This window comes from Delphinapterus leucas, chromosome 15 (genome assembly GCF_059928025.1).
Source record: "Delphinapterus leucas isolate spDelLeu-1000000601 "Yukka" chromosome 15, BTC_Dleu_Yukka2, whole genome shotgun sequence".
Classification (NCBI taxonomy): Eukaryota; Metazoa; Chordata; class Mammalia; order Artiodactyla; family Monodontidae; genus Delphinapterus; species Delphinapterus leucas.
In genome coordinates this window covers 72168075-72181057 of record NC_143143.1, presented here as the reverse complement: position 1 = coordinate 72181057, position 12983 = coordinate 72168075, and the positions used below count along the sequence as shown (strand labels likewise).

Below are 12983 nucleotides of genomic sequence, written 5' to 3'. Positions count from 1 at the left end.
GAGGAAGGTAGAATGATTATATGACAGAAATTGTCAAGCTATTATTTACACTCCTCTATTTCTTTTATTATTACTAAGAAATCAATCAGACTGACATTTTGATAAGACTTTAAGCATAAGGTTAAACACCCACCCCCAAAACAAATACAGGAGTTTTTCTAACCAAGTGTGAATGAGTAAGATTAGCTGGGAGAGTATATTCCTGGAAGAGGGAGCAGATATGTGAAGGCCCTAAGGTGAGACAGAGCTTGGCATACTTAAGGAATTAGAACAAAGTCAGTGCGGCTACGGCTGAGTAAGAGAAGGAAAAAGGGACATGATAAAAAATGGGGCTAAATGAGAGCTTGAGACTCCATTAGGTCAAGACATTTCAAAGCACAAAGCAGGACTGCTTATCCCACCTCAAAGCCTCCCAAGACACTGTGCTGCTTCCGGGATGACCCAGGAAATTAACAACCTGCCATCTGCCCTTCACGACAACTACTGAGGAAGTAATGATGGTCACATCACAGGTAAGGTACAATGCCCTCTACCTTACAGAGCACTTCCACACGTACTGCCACACTGGAGTTTCCCAAGAACTTTGTAAGATTAATACTGTCCCCATTACACAGATATGGCAACTGAAGCTAAAAGCTACTTTGCCCTGGGTCACGCTGCAAGTAAGGCATGAAGTCAGGAACTTCAAAATCCTTCTAACTCCAAGTCCACAGTTCTTTCACTTATTCACCAAGAATCAGATTGTGATTCTTGAATGTCAAAAATGTCAACTTATGATATATGTTGCTATACATTTTCCTCTTTATGACTTTACCTTGGTTTCATACTAAGAAAGGTCTTTTGTACTCTAAGATTACAAAACATTCACCTATAGTTTCTTTTAGTGCTTTTTATGGTTTCATTTTTAATATTTAAAGATTTAATCCATCTGAAATATATTTTGGGGCGTGGCATGAAAATGGAAATGTTTTTCCAAATGATTAGCCAAAATTATACCAGGGCTTCCCTGGTGGCACAGTGGTTGAGAGTCCACCTGCCAATGCAGGGGACGTGGGTTCGTGCCCCGGTCCGGGAAGATCCCACATGCCGCAGAGCGGCTGGGCCCGTGAGCCATGGCCACTGAGCCTGCGCGTCTGGAGCCTGTGCTCCACAACAGGAGAGGCCACACAGTGAGAGGCCCGCGTACCGCAAAAAAAAAAAAAAAAAAAAAAAAAAATTATACCATTCATTCCCCAATAATTTGAAATGTCACTTTAACTATAAACTAATAACCCCTACCTTCCACATATTTTGGATCTGATTCTAATTTTTTAATTTATTTTTCACTATTTCTGTATTAGTATCACATTATTCTAACTACTAGAGCTTTGTAATATGCTTTAATTATACAAAAACATTCAACTTCTATGGGGCAAAATACCCCAAAGTAAAAAGGTAAACTGGGAAAAACATTTGCAACACATGGAGGTCTTATAAGTGAATAAGAAAGACAAACCATCAATAGAAAAACAGGCAAAAAAGCAGTGAGCAGGAAATTCACAGAATAAATACAATCAGCCAGTAGACTTTAAAAGCCACCCCATTCATAATAATCAAAGAATTGGGGCTTCCCTGGTGGCGCAGTGGTTAAGAATCCGCCTGCCAACACAGGGGACATGGGTTCGAGCCCTGGCCCAGGAAGATCCCACATACCGCGGAGCAACTAATCCCATGCACCACAACTACTGAGCCTGTGCTCTAGAGCCCACGTGCCTAGAGCCTGTGCTCCCAACAAGAGAAGCCACCACAATGAGAAGCCCGCGCACCGCAACGGAGAGTAGCCCCGGCTCTCCGCAACTAGAGAAAGCCCACGAACAGCAACGAAGACCCAACGCAGCCAAAAATAAAATAAATAAAAATAAATAAATGTATTAAAAAAAAGAAAAAAGAATTGCAAGTTAAAATAAAGAGGTATCATTTTCAACAGAATATTCCATGCTGGCAAGAGAGGGAAAAGGGGCACGTTCATAGGGACTGTAAATGTTACAAAAGCCTGGAGGGTGACTTGGCAATGCATCACATTTGGTAATGCTAAGAATCTGGCCTACTAAGATATTAGCATTAAGTGCACAAATTGTACGTACAAAGACGTTCACTTTGTGCTTCGTTATTTATGATAATATAAAACTGTTTATAATAACAGTAAGGAAAAGAAGTTAAGAGTACAGGCCCTAGAGCAGACTGCCTAGGTTTGAAACTCAGTTCTGACACTCACTAGTCAAGTGAGCTTGGGCAATTAAACTGTTATCTTGTCAACAACCTTATAGGTTGTTGTGAGGATTAAATGAGGTAATCATACATGCCTGTGACACAGTAAGTGCTCAATGAATGTTAGGTGGTATTATTAAACCAAAATATTATAAACTACCTAAATGTTCAATAATAGGAGATTGAGTAGATTAGGATACATCCAGTTTAATCCAGTCATAAAAAGGATAAAGTACCTAACTCTATTTTTATATATGAAAAAAAATTTAAAAATCTGAATACCTTTTTTATTTTTTTGGCCACACAGTGCGGCATGCAGGAACTTAGTTCCCTGACCAGGGATTGAACTCATGCCCCCTGCAGTGGAAGCACGGAGTCCTAACCGCTGGACCGCCAGGGAATTCCCGAAAAAAATCTAAATACTGTTAAGAAGGATTATCTTTGGGGAGAGGGGCATGGATTTACGCCAGAGGACTTCTATTTTCTTCCTTTTGAACTGATCAATCTGGTTTTTGGTGAGAATTACTTTTGTAATCAGAAATGAAAATGCTTCGCTTTGAAAAAGAAAACTCTTCAAATGGCAAATACGTCCTCTTCAGGTGGCCTCAGAAAACACTCACTGGGCATTGTTTCCACTGCTCTCCTCTTCAATGATCCCAGGCACTGCCTTCCCTGCAGCTCGGCTAATTTCCCTTGAAGAAAAAAATTAAAATCTAGTAAACAAAAAAATTTAGGAATTTCACAATCCATTCATTAATAGTAACTATGAATTAGATACAAGTACTGTGCAGACTTGTTCAAAATACCATTCTTAAAAATCAAATAAAGGTACTCCTACACACCTACAGCTCTTTTGGGAAGCCTGCAAAAGTGAACATGAAAATATAAGAATCAGTTCCTCTTTCTTGAGTCCTGAGGGAAAGGTCCATATATGTACTAGACCCGCATTCTAGTCCTGTGTTCTAGACTCTCTATCTTCAGACCGAGCAGAGTAACTGGCAAGTTCAAGTGTGGAAAGAATCATTTGGAATATAGGGAAAAGCTCCCAGAAGGCCCCTGTTGTTGCCCCCTCATGCATTCATTTCTCACTTTCTCAAATCTCTTAATTTATGTTTTAGGATCCAATGGATGAGAAAAAACTGACTTCATCCTAGGTTCCAGGGGTGGAGAATATGACATAACTGTGCCACCAGGGCATTCTATGCCTTCTGTCACAGCAAACCCCAGGTCTACTATTGCTGGGAATGCTGGGACCAAGGCATATGCTCTTGCCCTAAATGGTGTGGCATGAGGATACAAATTTGGGAACTGTTAAAACTAGTCAGCTCCCCCACAACAGGAGAGCAGAGCCAAGAGAACTGCAGAGAAATGGAACTGGAGCCCTGATGACCTTATGAATATTATAGTCAATCCATACCCAAAGCCTGCCCTAGTTCTCGACTTTTCAATGACATGAATCAATAAAGTCTCTGTATTGTTTAATCCCATCCAAATAGGGTTTTCTTTACTTGCAACTGAATATATTCTAATCCTCAAAAAGGTGATGTGGAGTAAGGTTTCAAAAGATGGGAGGAATGTAATTTGATGGATGAGAAGTAATATAATAAAATATACTATGATATAATAAAATTTTTAGAAAAGGCAAGAAAGGAAAAAGGGCCAGAGAAAAGAATGTGTGAGAGGGAGAAGGGAAGAGTCATGTAGGAAAGGGGAGAGTCATTGGCAAAGTCATTTCTGTTTTCAATATGCTTACCTATTCAAGACTCCATTGGAAACTAGAGCTTCTTTAGGATGGAAATACTTATAATATACATTTCTAACCACAGCATCTTTAAGGGAAAAAGAGAGGAAGGCGCTTCTTAGATTAGAAGTAAGTTTGATATTATAGACACATACAAATTTTGACCTGAAAGGAATCCTGGAACTATATTCCAATCTTTCTCATTTTATAAATGGAAGAAGCCTAGCACTAGAAAATTCAGACTGCCGATGAGGCCAGAATCCTGGACCATGCACCCTCACAGCCCAGGGCTTTTTCCATTGTACTATTAGGCCCAGAGGACTACGATATAAATAATAAACAGGAAATTACTGCCTCTATTAAAACAACAATAATAATTACCGTTATTAACCATGATTCCATATTCTTCTAGGAGAAAGTTAATGTTGGTGTCAAATCTGGATTCCCCACCCTCTCCTAGCATTACAAGGATATCTCCACCGCCATCAAGGTACTTCTTCAGGACTTCAAACTACACAAAGAAAAAGAAACAATCTATGAATATACCTTGAAGACTCTTATCCAAACTACTATGAATAAGACCTTAACTAGGGACTTCCCTGGTGGCAGAGTGGTTAAGAATCCGCCTGCCAATGCAGGGGACACGGGTTCAAGCCCTGGTCCGAGAAGATCCCACATGCCACGGAGCAACTAAGCCCATGCACCACAACTACTGAGCCCGCACGCCACGACTACTGAAGCCCGTGTGCCCTAGAGCCCGTGCTCTGCAACAAGAGAAGCCACCGCAATGAGAAGCCTGTGCACCGCAATGAAGAGCAGCCCTCGCCTGCTGCAACTAGAGAAAGCCCGCACGCAGCAACAAAGACCCAACACAGCCAAAAAAAAAAAAAAAAAGAAACAACTTCAAATCTATAAAGGCACTTAAATGTAAATCTATCTTAAGATAATATAAAATTTACTCTCTGTGTAGGATTTCCACACTTGTCTTTAGTATAAAGCTCCAAAATACTCAAACTGAAATGACATTTTCCAAGTTGACTATCTGGACAGCAAACTAAAAGTGGAAAACTATTAGCTAAAGGAAGCTCACAGGTCTCCTCCAATCAGCAGCATCCCTGGTCTTTACCTACTAGATGCTAGTTGCGCCTACCCTCTCCGGACAATCAAAAATGTCTCCAGATGTTGCCAAATGTCCCCTGGGGTTGGGGGAGGGGGTGTGAAGTGAGCAAAACCATCCCTGTTTGAAAACTACTGGTAGAGATCATACCTTTTCCTCACTGCCAGCCAAGGATATCAGGATAAAGGCATTTCATACCATCTCTCAGGGACAGATTCTGTTCAAGTCACTGACTGATCAAACCACATAAGAAAGGCATGCTGTCTACCTATCTCTTGGAAAGCTCTCTTGCTTTCACAAAGCTGGGGAGAGAAGAAAATCTAGGGCTGACTTTGTTGACCTAGCCTAAGAACACCTGGGGTGGGCGGTCTAGACCAACAGTCTCTCAACTTTCTTCAAGCACCCCATCAGGAAAAAATTTGAATGTGTGCTCCAATATGTATAGAAAGTATGTATATTTATATCATTACAAAATACTCTCCCCAGGGAATTCCCTGGCAGTCCAGTGGTTAGGACTCTGCGCTTTCACCGCCAAGGGCCCGGGTTTAATCCCTGGTTGGGGAACTAAGATCTTGCAAGCCGCGTGGCGTAGCCAAAAACAAAACAAAAACTCCCCAAAAGGACATTTTTAAGGATGATAAAGATATGAATAATTTCCTTCTGGCACCCCAGTGGTTCATCACACGCATCCCACTTGGGAAACCACTGTCCCAAAGCAGCTCTGCTACAGCACGGCCCTCTTCCTCTTGCACACAACCTGGATTTGCTTCTCTCCCCCAATCCCCTAAATATAGAAAATACAGCGCAACGGTTAACATCGCCAAGATGGCTTGCTCCCAAATGAGACAAAACTTTACTGATTCTGGACTCCACACAACAGGCTGTCCCATTCATGGTGATTCTGTACACTTAGATTTACATTTAGCCTTTGTTTCAAAATGGCAAATGTAAAGAAGTGATCTAACTGTATGTAAGTTCAAGGATTAACACGCTAAAACATACATATTCTTCTAGAGTATATATGCCCATACATTTACCATTCGAAATTCATATCTTTTTAATAAATCATCTCCCTTTAATATAGTTACAGCATCAACTTTTTTTTTAAACGGTGATGAGTTACATTATCTATGCTTTTCAATTCAGTATGATAAAGGGGCATTTGTAATAAGGTGGCCCTTGATCTGACGGGGTTGGGAAGCATTGCGTGGGCTGCTGGAGATAACTGAATACCACCACTAAGCGAGTGTGATGAGCCAGTGGAGGTGAGGTGGGAAACAGGGGAAGACTCTGAATTCAGCCTCGCCCCTAGCTTGATTCTTGCATCTAATGTCAGACATATGATGTCTGTTCTGTCACAGAAGTTTCTGGAGGACAACATCAAAGAGGGATCACATAGCCCTTGAGGTGTGAACTGACCCTTTACGAGTCCTCAGAGACCAGCAACGATAACCAGGAAAGCGGTGATCTCTGCCCTGGATGAAGACCTCTGCTGACCACTACGATCAGCCCAGTGGAAGCATAAAAACACAAGAGGATGTTGGTTCTTAGGCAGAAGCTAAACGCTTTTCTCCCTTTCCTTCCCGCCTCACTCCAACTCTAAAGAAAAAACATGGTGCCAGGGGCTGGTCTGGTGAGAGAACATTAGGCTAAAGTTCCAAACAACAAAATCTGCCTCTCAAAGGACCCTTGTCTTTTGGAAGCCACTTCCCATCCCTGAAAGCCTGAAAAAAGGTTTGGCCTGGCGCTCATCTCCTCTTGGAGAAAGGCCCAGGCATGGGTCTCTGGCCCTTACTCTGGATGCCCCGGCTTTCCTGAGGCTGCTTGCTCCTTGGCCCAGACGGGGACACCTCTCTTTCCGCCCTAGCTGGAGAAGGGAGGTGGAAGAGAAACTATCAGAGTGTGGAACCAAAGCCCAACAGTATTCCTTTGCAGGCCACTGCCCGCTGTGTGTACTTTCCGAGGGGTCTCATGGGGTAGGAGTGGCTGGTCACCTCCACATTCCCGATGATAATCCCTGCTCCTCCTCTCAATTAACCTGATTAAATAGTTATGTCTCCCTCCATGCCCCTCCCAGATGAGAGGGTGGCCTTGCAGTCAGGTTGAGAAAAAAAAGGACGACAGGGGCTTCCCTGGTGGCGCAGTGGTTGAGAATCTGCCTGCTAATGCAGGGGACACGGGTTCGAGCCCTGGTCTGGGAAGATCCCGCATGCCGCAGAGCAACTAGGCCCGTGAGCCGCAACTACTGAGCCTGCGCGTCTAGAGCCTGTGCTCTGCAACAAGAGAGGCCGCAATAGTGAGGGGCCCGCGCACTGCGATGAAGAGTGGCCCCCGCTTGCCACAACTAGAGAAAGCCCTCGCACAGAAACGAAGGCCCAACACAGCAAAAATAAATTAATTAATTAACAAACTCCTACCCCCAACATCTAAAAAAAAAGGACAACAGGAATGCTCCCCTGTGGACCCCTCCCCGTGGCCTCACCCAAAGTAAGAGAAGGAGACCTTGGACACCTAAGTCTAAGGACCACACCGGCCCCGCCCTGCCTCTACTCCCTCCCTCCTCCCCACAACCCTCCCTGAACACCAAGCACTTCCAAGTCTCTGTGAGAAAGGCTCTTGCTATGTTCTGGGTTTTTTGCTTTTTTAACTGTGGTAAAATATACATAATATACAATCTACCCTCTTAACTACTTTTAAGTGTACAGTTCAGTAAAGTTAAGTACATTCACAATGTTGTACAAACAATCTACAGAACTCTTCACCTTGCAAAACAAAACCTTCATACCCATTACAAAATAACTCCATCTCCCTCCTCCCTCTAGGTCCTGGCAACTACCACTTTAACTTTCAATGAATTTGATTACCCTAGGTACACCATATGAATGGTACCATACAGCGTTTGCCCTTTTGTAACTGGCTTATTTCACTTAGCATAATGTCCTCAAGATTCATGCATGTCGCGGCAAGTACCGGAACTGCCTTCTTTCTTAAGACTGAGTAATAATTCATTGATGTATTGATCCCATTTTATTTATCATCTGTTGGTGGACACCTGCGTTGCTTCTACCTTTTGGCTACTGTGAATAATGCTGTGATGAATATGGGTGTACAAACACCTCTTTGAGACGCTGCTTTCCATTCTTTTGAATATATATATCCAGAAGTGGGATTGCTGGATCATATAATTCTATTATTAATTTTTTGAGGAACCGCCATACTGTTTTCCATAGTGGCTGCACCATTTTACCTTTCCACCAATAGTGCACAAGGGGTCCCATTTCTCCACATCTTTGCCAATACTTGTTATTTATTTATTATTATTTTGGCGGTACACGGGCCTCTCACTGTTGTGGCCTCTTCCGTTGCGGAGCCGCTCCGCAGCATGTGGGATCTTCCTGGACTGGGGCACAAACCCGTGTCCCCTGCATCGGCAGGCGGACTCTCAGCCACTGCGCCACCAGGGAAGCCCAACACTTGTTATTTTTGTTTGGGTTTTACACTTAACGATTCTTTGTCTGTCCATGAAACAGAATAAAAAACAGCTTAATTTTAAATGGAATTTTCCTATTTTTAAAGCAAAAACATGGCAAAGAAGTATGGTTAATATTGAGTTAGCCTGCACTATGTGTCTGGCACTTATCATGCATTAACTCAGTTAATCATCACAACTCCAGGATGAAGAAAGAGATGAAGTGACCACCTTAAGGCAGTCAAGTGGTGAAGAGGGATTTAAGCCCGGGATTTCAGAGCCCATGCTCGTAACTACCTCACTACATTTCTTCTTTATGGATATTTCTTACCTCAGCTGCAGTAAATTTTTCCCTTGGCCCCGCTGTAATCCACAGCTTCACTCCAGTTAGCTTCTCAGATGTAATTTCATCTTTTAAGCTAGAAATATGATTTTAAAAGCAAGTGTTAGATCCATTATTTAAACCAATTTATGAGCTATTTTAGTGTCTAGACTGTATGGAATCAGAGGCTACAGAGGCACAGAAATGAAGGGATTTAGAGGTACCTGGTCTAGCCTCTCCCCCAAAGTGAGAATCCCCTCTAATAGGTCTGCCCCAGTCATCAGCCTGTGCTCAAGCACTACCTATAAGCCAAGGTGTCCAAATTAAACCACACTAGAGCATAAAGAAGTCCTCCAACTACTAATTCAATCAGCTCTACCATTAGCTTGTATGATTACACATCCTTTACCCATTAACAAAAACCACACACACACAGATATTTTCATTTTTCCTTTCCCTAAACTAAAGTACTGACCCAAGTTAAAATATGGGGAAAGCCTCTAATCTCTTAAAAACTTGCATATGTATAACTGGAATAATTACTTGATTTGTGATTTGGGGGGACCACTTAATAATATGCTAATTGCCAATTTTTGAAAGATATGTTTTAATAATCATTTATTTTTTTCTGAACGACCTTTAAATGGAATTCCTCCCACCTAAACAATCTATTTTACATAAGAAAATAAAGACTTTTCAGTGTTATAAGCAGGCTGTCATCATCACTTAGAAGGGAAAACAATTCACTCGGTCACCTCTGAATCTTCCAATTACTCCGAAGTCTTTTCTGCATGGATTTATAGCCATTGCTGGTGGTAAATACTTCCTTTTTGTATGCATTGAAAAGAATGGTGCTCCGAAGCTCTTTCTCCATGGTCACCTTATGGAAAAAAGAAGGGATCAGCAAAAAGGGAAACAATAAACAATATTCCAAAAGAAAGACCCTAAAAGGAACCAACAGTCTACTTCTTATAATTCATTAAGAAAAGGTGGGCTTCCCTGGTGGCGCAGTGGTTAAGAATCCTCCTGCCAATGCAGGGAACACGGGTTCAAGCCCTGGTCTGGGAAGATCCCACATGCCGCGGAGCAACTAAGCCCATGCACCACAACTACTGAGCCTGTGCTCTAGAGCCTGCGAGCCACAACTACTGAAGCCCACGCGCCTAGAGCCCGTGCTCCACAACAAGAGAAGCCACCACAGTGAGAAGCCCGCACAACTCAACGAAGAGTAGCCCCTGCTCAGCTCAACTAGAGAAGGCCCGCGCACAGCAACAAAGACCCAACGGAGCCAAAAAATAAACAAATTAATTAATTAAATAAATCTATTTTTAAAAAAGGTACACTGCTGCAACTTAGCTACAATTTCCCTACAATTCAAAGGCTGAAAGTGAAATGAATAATCACGGCTGCAGAAACCCAAGGCAAACCCTGGGCTTCCCATCAGCCCACTTCCATGGCCCTGCCCTGCCATCACGCTACAATGTGGGGAACCATGTTTCCAACCTGATTCCTCACTGCTAACTACTGTTAAATGTGGGGTATAGTTTTCTAAATTCTTTTTATACATATGGTAACTTATAGTTTTATTTACTAAATAGGACCATATGCACTATTCTGCAACACACTTTTTTCACCTAACCGGGATCTTTCACATCTTTCCATGTCACTATATGTGGATCTACCACTTTTTTTTTTAAACTGCTGCACAGCATTCCATTTTATGGATGTACTGAAATTTATGCAACCACTCACATACCAATTGACATGTTTTTTCCCCCAAATTTTTGCTAGTAAAAGAATACTACAAACATCATCTTTGAACATGATGTTTTTGTGCACTTTGCATATCTATAGAATAAATTCTTACCTGTTGAATGGCTAAGTAAATTATTTCCAAATTGCCCTCCAAAATATTGTACTAATTTTTACTTCCATTAATGCTAATATATTTCTGTTTCCACACAATCTTATTTTTAATTTTTTTAATCTTTGCTAATAAGATAGGCAAAAAAAATCCTTATTATTTTTATTTGCACTTTGAAATTAGTGAGATGGCCATCTTTCACTGTTTATATTGGCCACTTGTATTTTTTCTGTTTTTCTTGTTCATATACTCTGCTATTGGGTTTTAAATTTTTCTAATTGATCATTAAATAAAGACTTCCATAAGTTTGTCTTTAGACTTAGCTGCTGGTAGTTTTTTTTTGGTTTAGTTTGCTTGAATTTTGCAGGCCACACAGAAAGTTTTAAATTTTATAGAGTCGAAAGCATTAATCTTTTCCTTTCTGGCTTCTGGATTGCATGACATATTTAGAAGAGTTTTATTTTTTAATTAATTAATTAATTTATTTATTTATGGCTGCGTTGGGCCTTCGTTGCTGCAGGCGGGCTTCCTCTAGTTGTGGCAAGTGGGGGCTACTCTTCGTTGCGGTGCGCCGGCTTCTCATTGCGGTGGCTTCTCTTGTTGCAGAGCATGGGCTCTAGGCACATGGGCTTCAGTAGTTGCAGCACATGAGCTCAGTAGTTGTGGCACATGGGCTTAGTTGCTCCACGGCATGTGGGATCTTCCCGGACCAGGGCTTGAACCCGTGTTCTTAACCACTGAGCCACCAGGGAAGCCCTTTAGAAGAGTTTTTACCATGCTAAGATTATAAATACATCCAACAATGCTTTCTCCTAGTACTTTTATGATGTCAAAAATTTTAAGACTTAAATTTTAGTCCATTTGGACTTTATTTTGGTGCTTTAATTTTGTTATTGTTTTAATTACTAGCAAGCTTCCTGACACCAATCCATCCCTTCTATGCTAATTTAAAATACCACCTTGCCTATATAATAAATCCCTAAAAACTGAATTTTATCATGAATTCTATATATTCTATCTGCCTGTAAGTTCCTGCCCAGTTCCATACTATTTTAATTACTACAGGTTTATAATATGTATGTTATAATACTTGGTGGTGTTGATACGAGCTAATCTCTCTTATTACTCTTAAGTTTTAGAATTTTTCTCGTTAGTCCCACATATTTATTTTTTAGGTTGAACTTTAAAATCATTTTGTCAGGTTAAAAAAAAAAAAATCCCCCCATGATCCCACCACAGCTATCTTTTCATGTTCCATTCCATCCATGCCTATGCTTATTTTCACAGTGTGTACATACAACATTGTATTCTGCCTTCTGATTAGGTTAGTGGTTGCGTGGTTATGCCATAATAAACTCAATCTTCATGAGCATCTTTTCAATTTTTTGACATCGTAGATCCTACTGAAATGTACATATTTCTGCTTCTGCCATTAATTATTTTTGCCGTAGGACAGATTCCTAAGAGCAGGATTCCTAGAAAAAGGGGATGGAACTAGGATGTCACATTATGGTTTCTTGTCCAATGCTCTTTCATACTCAGTAGGATGACTAAACATCTCCAGGCCGAAGGCGAGTTAGATTCGAGCCCAGTCTGAGGTCCGGGATCCGGGACTATATCTGCGCCCCCCCCACCCACTTTTACTTTACCCTAGCGCACCTCGATTTTCTCTAAGACGGGCCCAGCGGCCTCGAGGACAGTCCGGCGAGGCCCTCGCCAATTCCCAACACCTCGGCCGGCCCACCACGGTCGGAGTCCGTCTTACCTGAAGCCCAGTGACCACCATCTTCACCTGACGCCGCCCAGCATCCTGCGGCCAGGTATCCAAGGCCGCTTAGCAACTGCGGAGGCGAAGCTGCGCGCTGGAAGGGCGTGGACCCGAGCGTGGAACTACCTCCGGAGCGACGTGATGACGACAGGACGGAAGAGACCGATTTACCTAGCCAGCGAGGAGGGAGAAGTATGGGTGGGGGCAGGGGGCGGGACTAATGTGGGACTGTACCATTATTTTAGATGAGGGGTAAATCCAAATAGAATGTGGATTAACTTTAGGCCAAAGATAAACTCATTTCATTTTCTCCTTTAATACCCAGTCTCATTAAAGCCTGATAAAAATGATAGGCCCCAAGGGCCCAAACTTCGCCCCGCCCTGAGGGAGGAGACTAGTGGAGGCTTCCGGCGGAGAGTGCGGAAGGCCCAGCCTTGATCCCAAGGGCGCAGGCG

General features: G+C 42.2%; 1 protein-coding gene across 4 annotated transcripts in view; it reads right to left on the bottom strand.

The window, feature by feature from the left end:
* Positions 1 to 12674, bottom strand: part of IFT52 (intraflagellar transport 52) — a 32649-nt gene extending 19975 nt beyond the window's left edge. The window contains exons 1-6 of one of the 4 annotated variants that reach the window (XM_022592354.2): positions 12526 to 12674; positions 9652 to 9776; positions 8906 to 8993; positions 4370 to 4499; positions 4001 to 4076; positions 2868 to 2939 (exon numbers count right to left, since the gene is read on the bottom strand). In XM_022592354.2, the coding sequence (XP_022448062.1) occupies positions 2868 to 2939; positions 4001 to 4076; positions 4370 to 4499; positions 8906 to 8993; positions 9652 to 9776; positions 12526 to 12546 (512 nt within the window). In that variant the 5' untranslated portion in view covers positions 12547 to 12674. Of the gene's footprint in view, positions 1 to 2867; positions 2940 to 4000; positions 4077 to 4369; positions 4500 to 8905; positions 8994 to 9651; positions 9777 to 12525 lie in introns of those variants that run through there. The other 3 variants (XM_089896931.1, XM_022592359.2, XM_022592358.2) reach the window with 3 other exon arrangements.
* Between the last annotated feature and the right edge of the window lie 309 nt (positions 12675 to 12983).